The following is a 10,402-nucleotide window of genomic DNA, read 5'->3' as shown; positions in this document are numbered from 1 at the left end:
ACATTGAGCGGGCTTCTGAGGATGCATGACAATCATCCTGGATTATATTATATTCGACAAGCAGCCATTCATTCCTTTCATGACGAAGCTCCTTGCTTTCTAGTACCTCTCTTCGCCATGGCGGCGTGATGCTCATTGCGCTCCTCGTCTTTGCCTTCGCCGTCACCAGCGGATCCGGAGGTGGGGCCCGAAGCTTCGGAGAGGCGTGTTTGGCAGAGGGGAGGCCATGGTGGAGAAACGTCGTGCTGCTGCGCCCAATCTCCTTGTGCGCCGAAGCTGCCGCTGCTACGCCGCCGTCACGCCAAAGACCTATGGATCCCACCGTTAGAGAAAGTATTGCAGGCATGGAGCTAGGGATCCACTGCTAGAGAGAGAGAGAGAGAGAGAGAGAGATGGTTGCTCATGTCGATCTGCTACTGTTGCCGCCGCCGCCTTGTGCCCTTGTTCCATCGCTGCTGCTCTAGCTTCCGCCTGGTGGGGGCATCAATTCGCTAGCGTGGGGATAGGCGAGAAAGAGGGGGCCGATTTGGAAGGGATCCTAGAAGATCTCGACGTTGGGCTGATCCAAAATTTCAGGCGTGTGAGGAGGCATGACTTGCGTGAGATTGATTTTTTCCGGTGGAAGAACATGTGTGGGATTGATGTCCTGTGGCAGAACATTTAATCTCAGCCATTAGATGGGATGGCAGACCACTGAGGCAATTAGGACTGTCAGATTTAACTATGCGGGTTAGATCCTAAGGTGCTGGTTGATCCGTGTACAATAAGTTTGGTGACTCTAGGGGAATTCATGTTTGCTCTTTTAATAGTAGTGGAGATTAACCGAGAGATGTATGGATTTTCTATTCGGTTCCCCTCACTAATGGGATCAACCCGCTTCTTCTTCAAGCAACCGCGGGAGCTCCCCGATGTATTGATGAGGTTCCGTAAAATGAAATTATATTACACAAATAGCGATGGGATACCATGTGTAATAATGGGATGTGTCGAAGTCGACCATGATACATTAGAGTCAAACCCAGAACAAACAAGACTATATGGACAATACACGAGTGAATAACCAAAAACTATCGCATATGGGGCAACCTTACCCTAGAGCTACCACTTATATTTTTTTTTTGCCGAAACCTGCCAAATTTTCAGTAGTTATTGATAAAAACTATTGATTTGAGTTAGGTATCGATTGTGGCGTTTCAAACTTGTTTATCACAGGGCCCCATGTTCGTTCCAGCGAGACATCGCCAACCTGATGGCTGTTAATGACGGCGCGCGGTCGCTTAGTCGCTCGGTCGGTCGTTGTCTAGTCAAAGGCCGACCCTCTCGCCCTCTCCTATCTCGTAGCCAACCCTCTCTTTCCTAGGTGACGGCAGCCATGGCGGATGTGAATCCCAACGATGATGCTAACGTGGTGGGGGGTTAATGATAGTGGCGACTGTGTCGGCGGCGAGTTCTCGGAGGTCTAACTTAGCACAATTCATTCTTAGGTAGATGTCAACACAAGTAGCAGCATAATTCCCCATGTAAGATTGAAGATCATAGCATTTCATAGTACACCAATTTTGATATATCCAACATATAGGAACTACAAACTAAACAAGTGAGTTGAATCATCCATACACAAAAGAAGAACATCAACGACAAGATTCGACCAGTATTGTACATTACAAATTGTTCTTTTTCTTGCGAAATATACATTTCAAATTGTTGTACAAGAACAAACTATCATGGACAAGAAATATACAAGTATAACAAACTTTTTTACGGAAATCTTCGAATAGAAGTCCAATGGTGTTGTTGATACCCTAGATGTACTTCAGGAGATGCGAAGCTCCAGGATGGTATTTCTTGTGGGATAGAGCGAACTAGAAGGACAGACTGGAAGCAAGAAGAAAAGCGGTATCAATGGTCCGAATGAATCATTTTGCTTGCCACGTTATTTGTCTATGTTAAAATCAATAATTGTATATTAGGCTACCCCACACTAAGAACAGGTATACGGCTCCGATGTACAATGACATTAGGCACATATATCAAATCTTATACAAGACGATTAGATGAAAAAACAATATACACTAACAGAATTACCAATCTTGATGCGGATCCACAACCCACAGTCCACATGCCCCCGCTCCTTCGTGTCACCAATCCCCTCCCTCTTAGAGCATCTACAATCGCATATAACAAATATGACCTCTCAAACGCCCGCGGACCCGCTCGGGCGTGTTCGCAGGCAGTGACCGGATACTCCTCATGTTAACATAGCTGCATCTGCACATCTCATACTAGATTCCAAAATTTATATAAAAACAAGCAAGCTTAAAAACCTACATACTACGTAGCCACTCCTTGTCGGAGATGTCAACAATCTCCGTGCCCGGCTTCGGGTGCATGGGCGGCAGCTGCAGCTCCGGCTGCTCCGCTCCGACCTCCTCTTCCTTTATCTCTGTGTTGAGTTCGGCAAAGAGCGTGTCGGACACCGCATGGTCCCGCTGAAGGAACTGTCGGTTGGCCTCCACACATGCCTAATCCTGGATGGACTCCAGGATGGCCTGCTGCTCCGTCATCTCGGCGGCTTAGGCGACGGCCTAGGATCCCCATATCTGTCTCAAATTTGGGCTGGATATAAGGGGTACTTGTCAGCCCGAGCATTTGACGCCCGTTCGAGGCTCCCGTCTGGATCAGATTATTACTTGCAACACCGAACCTTCAGCCCTTGTTTAGTTGCACTGTATATTCCCAGTACTGGAGTATATAACAGCAGCAGCCAATCATTGATTCAACAGCTTGGTGCGTACATGGAGTATCTCGAGTTCCAGGCATAGACGTACGTGCATGTCGAGTATAAAAGCTCACCCGTACGTGTTGCTTAGACGCAACACACCATACCATATCCGAACGACCGAACGATTTGGCAGTGCCTCTGGTACTACGACTACGAGAGGTACTCCGTACCACACTCCTTGTTCAGACCCCGAGATGATCACTTCCACGAGCTAGTACTCATCAGCATTGTATGGAGCGACCAAGATGGCGGAAAGCGACTGACCAGTTCAGCTCAGCCCACGGTTCAGGAGTCCCTTCACTTCTTTCCGGCGGGCGAGGCACATGTGTATGCATGCATGCATGCGGCGGCGCACGGCAACCGAACGTGGAACATGCGATCATAATTCCAGGAGGACTACTACTCCGCCTGTGCCGGGGCATTTTTCACTGTTCTGAGAAAACTTTAGCACAAAATAAACTCCATACAAAACTATTTGAAGATTTGACCCTTTTCAGAAACGCCACAGGTTGTGGTGTTACTGCACTATATAAAAACGCCAAACACGCCCGCCCGTGTTGCTGGACTGGTCGAGACGCTACATTGCAGGGCAGAAACGCCAAAGTTTGTGGCGTTGTTGAAACGCCAAAGGGGGTGGTGTTGCTGCCCAAATATGAAACGCCATTGCTTGTGGCGTTTCAAGTAGCTTGTTCACATTTGCCACTTATTTATGTAGGGGAGCAATGCAGGCTAGCTTGGCGTTTTCAAATAGAGAAAAAACGTCACGGCTTGTGGCGTTATCAAAAGAGTCAAATTGTGAAATAGTTTTTTGAAGGAATTCGTTTTCTGCTAAGATTTGCTGAGAAGGTCAAAACAGTGAAAAAGGCCGTGTGCCGGGCGATGACATTGTCTACTGGTTTCGTCAGTTTTTCCGTTACTGTAAACGTATGGGTACACTTCCTTTAGTTTAGATCGATGGTGGCATGGTGCTCAAGTCGTCAACAACTACACGAAAAAATTGCGCGTACCTTCGTCTTTTCAAGCTGGATTTCTATCTAGTTTTATGGCTGCGAGGTGACTGAAGCAAACTGAACGAGACAGTATTTCCCGTTTTCTTTATTCTTCTCGTTGTTTAGCACCCATCAGCAGGCCATCATTGGATGCTGCAGGGCATGCACGGCCGGTTGTTAAGCTTGGACATATGATTAGGTGATGGCTCTCTTTCTTTCGCATCCTAACCAACCCATTAGACAGAGCCGTCAACCAAGTGATGATAAAGAGAAGTGCACGTACGGCCAGCGAACCGAATGACCACGGCGTGTAACGGAGCTAAACAGCGGAGAATAGAACAACCTCGGGATGGGGCTAGTGTTATTATGGGGGCATGTCTTCATGTTTCAAATTATCAGAGCCTTCTGCTCTGCACAACCTTAACAACATCCGTGGATTTATCTTTGATGTCCATCAATTCTACGGTTTGTTCAGAATGCTTTTGTGTGTGAGTGCGTGCGCGTGGGCACTCGTATGTGCATCATTGTTTTTTTTTTTAGAAAAGGAGGATGACCCCCGGCCTCTGCATCTGCGAGATGCATACGGCCACTTTATTGATTATTCTTGAGGACCTTACAAAGTATTACAACAATATGTCTGAATCCACCATCTTGGCAACATATGCCGCTACTCCTATCCAAAATGATGAAGGGGTGCTAGCTGGGCCACTACCCAAACCACTCACCTAAGCCTAACATCAAAAGCCGGAAGCCGAAACTCATTCGGAGGCCCCAGCCGAGCCACATACCGGATCTGGGGCACAATCCGGTCAGACGCACTCGTGTGTCGTCGCCGCCATCTTCCACAGGTCTTCAGATCATATTGAGGCTTCTACCTTGTCTGGCCACTCAGCCATCGACGTCACCATGACGCCAGACAGCAACCTCCTCCTGCGCGAGCCCATCTCCGCACATCGGACGCCGAGTCTCCACAGCGTCATGCCATCGATCTCCGCCGCCATCAAAGTGTGAGATGAAACACCGCATCAGTATCCTTGCCACGTCCATTTCTTTTTCCCCTCTTGTATAAAGGATCGTTATCTCAGAATCAGGCCAGTGATTCAGCGAACATTGCCTACTAGTACTACAGATCAAACAAAAGGAGTTATCTTTTGCAGGCACAAAACCCTTAACTAGTAGTACACATATCTGGGGTTCATTCGGTTTGGAGAAAATCAAAACGTAGGAATTTGGAGTAGTATAGGAATTTGGTAGGATGGCACTTGCCATCTTCAGGATTTGACTTGCCTCGTTTCTACGCGCAAAATGAGTTTTGAGTGAATGTGTAGTTTCCTCCAAAAACACAGGAAATGAGTAGTATTCCTATGAAATTCCTGTACGCATTTCCTACAAACCGAATGCTTATATAGAAAAATTTCCTCCGGAATCCTTGTTCCTACGTTTTTCCTACAAAAATCCTTCAAACCGAAGGAGGCCCTGGTATGTACAGTAGATAGCATATGCTCACAAGTTTCATACTTTATTTCCTGATATTATTATCCATGGATCTGACATAAAGCGCCGAAAGAATAAGAAAAGGAGAGTGAGAGAGGCCTTTACGGTCTGCACCTTTTTCATGTTTGTGCCAACGAAGCAGGAAAAAAAGGGGACAGGTACAGAAATAAATATGTATTCTTGACTGAAAAATAAACAAATAGTGTAATGTGTAATGGTGCGTGCATGAAAAAGCAGAGTTCCTGCTTTAAGAGTGAGGACAAAGTGTCATTTGTCTTGATGCACTTCTCGCTGTATCGCATTTGAAGCTTAGCCTCCACAATATCTAAACGATTAGTTTCTTCTTAACACCTAAACGACTAGTTTTGACACGTAACAACGTAGTACGAGTTCATCCTTGTTTAATGCCAGATTGCCACTAATAATATAGGTTGCATCTACTAACTCATGAACTTGTTCTGTTGCGACTGCGATGGTCAGATAATTGTAGCAAAATTTATCCCTTCTTGAGAAAATACGTCACGTACCAGTGTGTCGGATGAGCCAGAATGGTCCTGAGATGGCATGCAGCAAATAAATATTTAACAGCATGTTTGGATTACATGACTATAAATTTTTTTTGCAGATGAGGCAAAAGTATATCCTTTGGTTTGTTAATTAAGAAGAGACTGGGCATTAAACCTTGTATACATTACTATTTTCTGTTGTTCAGTCATTTTGTTGTGAACAACCCCTGTGGGATGTGGTTGAACAATGCATGATAAGAGCTAGAAGATACGATTTTCATGATGTAGCAAGTTTTTAAATTCCAAAATGATTTAATCGTGCTTGCATATCCATATTCCTCCCCCCCTTTTTTTTATGAGCCTTCACACAACAGAGAGGTCCTCTTCCCCGGTCTCGCATTAGTTTAGTGTGGGAACGGAACAAAAGTTAATACACCAAGGAGATTTACTACATGATTTGATGCATGTATCTAGGCTTATCAAGCCAATAATAAGCTAAGGTTCCACACGGCACCGGTGCTTCCATAGATGCTCTACGTGTCAAGTATACACACGACATTTACGCAGTTGAGGTAATCGTCGTTTGCTTACTTAATTAATCACCGTATGCAGGTAGCTGGTGGCCCGTGAGTGAAGTGCAACTGATGACTCCATGTAATACACGCATGCATATGCTTGTCGTGGTGTGGCATATGGGAGCATGTGGCTGACTCTGCAACAATGTCATATGGTACCACATTGCATATGACTTCACCGAAAGAATATAAACAAGTAAGGATTTGCATACGACTTAAAAGCCATCTTGATGATACTGTATGTCTGTATCACCTTCACTTTCAGATGAGCTGGGTAGCATACATGATGCAACGATCGAGCAGCTAGAAGAGCTTGGGCGGTCTAATCCGAAGAACATGGGTTTGTGAGTGACGCGCCAATCATCAGAAGGAGCAGTACTTGTACTTGTACTCCCTCCATAAACTAATATAAAGACGTTTAGATAACTATTTTAGTTATCTAAATGCTCTTATATTAGTTTACAGAGGGAGTACTTGATAGTCACGTACCTACGGTCAGTACAACCAAGGCAGTTGATATATACTGTAGCACTTTCATTTCCAGTTATACATGTCGACCGAGCAGTTAGGCGTGATCTAAACGCTCTCATATTTTACGGAGGAAGTAGAAGTTTGAACAATCTAGTCCGGAGAAGAAGGTGGGTTGAGTTGGTGACGTGCACGGGGCGGCGCCAATCATGAGAAGGAGCAAGGAGAAGTACTTGTACTTGACACTCACGGCTGGTACAACTAGACGCCCGGAAGGACCGATGCGGCGATGCCGATGCCGATGTGCATGCACCCGGCCGGCCAGTCACGCGTGTACATACTGTATACGACCGGTATCCTACACTGTACACATGTACAGTGAGAGTAAGACGGCCGTCTACCTCTCGAACGCATTGTTCACGCACATGCACCGGTGTGATCGTTATCTCGAGATTAGACGGGACGCCGGACGCACGGATTTGGGTTGGAACAGTCGATCAGTCCACGGGACGCCGTGATCATCGGCCCCGCTGCGGCTGGGATTCCCTGCATGTGCAGGCGACGGCCTCGCGCCGTGACACGTACCTACCTTTTTTTTTATATCAGTACAGACACAAGCGCTCATATACACGTGCATACACTCATCCCTATGAACGCACACACGCACACCCTATCTCTATAAGCACCTATGAGAGACTGAGCCGGCAAATCATCTTGAGATTTACGAAGCCACCGTAGACGCCTACCTGCCCGCCGGTCGACCGATCAAGCCCGCGTAGTACTACCGTACTTCCTTTGTTTCTAAATATATCTTCATAGAGATTTCACTATGAACTACTTAGGAGGCAGAATGAATGAATTTAGAGGGTGCTTGGATACGTTTTAGTCTCATGACTAAAAGTAGTGGGACTAAAACTTGCTAGCCTCATCCATGCTTGGATCCAAATACTAAAGAGACAAAAATCAAGTTAATGATCATTTATTATCCTCCAAACCCTTCAATCCAGAACTCGCATGTGTTAAAGGAGGGGAGTTAAATGAGAAGAGAGAGGACTAATCCACATTTAGTAGGGGTACCCCTGACTAAAATGTTTTAGTCTCAAGACTTGTTTTAGCCTCTTTTTAGTCGGTGATGCTTGGAACTTTAACCTCTTAAAGAGACTACTTTTAGTCAGACTAAAATAAGTCCCTTGGATCCAAGCACCCTCTTACACTTTAAAATGCATCTGCATATATCCGTGTATTATCCATAGTAAAATCTTTACAAAGACTTATTATTTAGACGAATGGAATACTTTAGCCTGTCGCAGGATGCCAGTGTGCTGGTCAGTCGATCGACGGGAAATGATGGTCGGTGAGTTTCAGCTGACTCGGCGACTGGTTGCACTGCATGCAGGAGGTTCGTCGTCTGACACGCCTGTTCTTTTGTCCTGTTTTTACTACTTACTCACCACGCACGCGCAGGAAGGAGCGAGGTGGGAGGAGACAGGGAGCCGCGTGAGTTTCAGAATCGTCAGACAGACCCTGCGTGGCTTCAGCCGAGCTCTTTGTCCCGTTCTGTCCGATAGAAAATGCATTCAAGATTGGACTGGGAATCAGCACCAATATCTGCACGCAGAGGCATGTAAAAACAACAGACTCCATGAACAGTTTGTGTGTTACGGTTGCCTCACTACGTGGCGCCGCCGTGTTTCGCCCGATCTGACGCTGGATCGGTAGATAAGAATAGCGTATGGCTGGCGCCTGGCCGGTGTGTGGATCTGAACCTTATTCGTTCAGTCAAGTCACCTGGTCGCCCTACAGGACAAGAGGTTGAGATTCTGGCATACATGCTCGCCGTTGCATGTCCTGTTTTTACTTGCCATGAGCACGTGCATGAGTTCCTAATCAACATGTAATGTGAGGTTTCGTTCGGATTGCACGCATGAAAATGCCTAAAACCAGTCCACCTGTCCGCTGGTCGCCGCCTAATTATAGTCCTGCTAGCGTGACACTTGTTTTCAAGCTAATTCTCTGGATAGCTAGCCTGCTAATGTTTTCTTTAAAGAGAGTGCTTGACTTGGGATTTCATTAACGAAATCAATGTCTTTATCTTCAAAGTTCATGCCAATGATTAAATTTCGGAAAAGCAGGCTAATGATTAACGGCATGACAAGTTTCGCCACGTCACATGTCGAAGACATGCATGAATCACGAACGATAACAAATTCCATGCACAACAAGAACAATCGATCAATCTTTATTAGTTAATTAATTTACTCGTATGCCTCGGCAAGGAGTTGCGCAGACGAGTAGAATAGTTACAGAGAAAACAATCCCAAAAAAATGTCGCCTTCTTCAATCAGTTACTAGCTAGTACCATCACATACTGTACCACCCAGCTCAAGTATGTGCGTGTCCGATTGCCGGCATTACGCAGCGCAGAGGAGCACGCCGGCCTTTCGGATCAGCGTTTCGGCGCTTGCTGTGCGTACTCCTCCGGGGGACCGTGTCTGTCACCAGCTGCTGCCGTTGCGCGCGGCAGAAACTGGGTGTGCTCTGTCGCCAGATCCTTCGATGCCGCGGCGCGCGCGCTCACGGGAAGGCCATCTCCTGCAGCAGCGGCCGCGAGTCGCCGCGGCGGCGGCGGCAGAAGGTGGAGCGGCGGGGCTCCTCGGAGTGGGACGACGAAGAGACGCGGCGGAGGACGTCGCGGAGGCGGTGCTCGTCGCAGGGGAGCGCGACGGGGCCGGAGGCGCCGGACGGGAAGCCGTACTCCTCCTCCGCCTGCCGGAGCAGCTCCAGGAACGCCGGGTGGCTCAGGTGCGCCAGCCGCACCATGAACCGCGCGCCCTCCGCGCAGACCGCGGCGTGCCGCGACGGAACCGCAGCGGAGGTGGAGCGGCGGGCCCGCCACCGGCGCACGGCGCGGTGCAGCCAGGCTACCGACGGGATCGTGATGAGGTTGCACATGCTGCGTTGCGTTGCCTGGCCCTGCCTCCGACGAGCGACCGGAGGACTCGTTGGCTCGCTTGCTGCTGCTGCTAGTTGGGACTTGGCAGGCTTGGTAGCGAGCTGCGCGGTGTGGGTGGTGGAGTGGAAGAGTGGGACGGGGAGGGGATATATATAGCGCTGGCCGCTGGGGCTTTGGTTCAGTGTCATCTTGGGGTTGGCGCAAACTGCAGGGATGGCACCGCGATGAGATCGAGACGACACGACACCGGGATGAGATCGGCAGGCATCCACTGCCAAGCTGGGGCAGTCCGTGCAGCCCAACCCAGCGCACCGCAGCTTGCACGCGTCGGCTCCTGCCCCCGATCAGGTAGGACATGAGCAATCTCTTAGTGCACCCAGCACAAAAGGCTCCCCCTAATTCCTGGGATTAATCAGGCATGTTCGAGTTCGTTCCTGAGCAATTGATTTGCATATGTTGCACATCGAAATGGAGCACGTGGTTCCTGTGCCATGCGAGGCCACACATGGTTTTCTGTACTGAAACTACATGACTTTCGCTCCTTGGCTTAGTATATGTTCATAAGGCCATCTCCAACGTGGGCTGTCAAACAACTCACAACCGTTAGAACTGTGCCCGGACGTGTTTTGCTTTCA

At 48.0% G+C, this 10,402-nt stretch overlaps 1 protein-coding gene across 1 annotated transcript; it reads right to left on the bottom strand.

Moving 5' to 3' along the window:
- Positions 1-9,081: 9,081 nt before the first annotated feature.
- Positions 9,082-9,874, bottom strand: LOC119352114 (auxin-responsive protein SAUR21-like). Its single transcript, XM_037618845.1, has one exon. It carries the CDS (start codon positions 9,764-9,766, stop codon positions 9,389-9,391), a length of 378 nt encoding a protein of 125 aa, XP_037474742.1. The 5' UTR covers positions 9,767-9,874; the 3' UTR covers positions 9,082-9,388.
- Positions 9,875-10,402: the final 528 nt, after the last annotated feature.

This window comes from Triticum dicoccoides, chromosome 2A, assembly GCF_002162155.2.
Source record: "Triticum dicoccoides isolate Atlit2015 ecotype Zavitan chromosome 2A, WEW_v2.0, whole genome shotgun sequence".
NCBI lineage: Eukaryota > Viridiplantae > Streptophyta > Magnoliopsida > Poales > Poaceae > Triticum > Triticum dicoccoides.
This window is presented reverse-complemented; position numbering and strand designations above follow the sequence as displayed.

What these genes read in the sequence shown, in the direction of transcription:
- LOC119352114 (XM_037618845.1), bottom strand. Translation starts at nt 9,766, where the DNA reads ATGTGCAACCTCATCACGATCCCGTCGGTAGCCTGGCTGCACCGCGCC.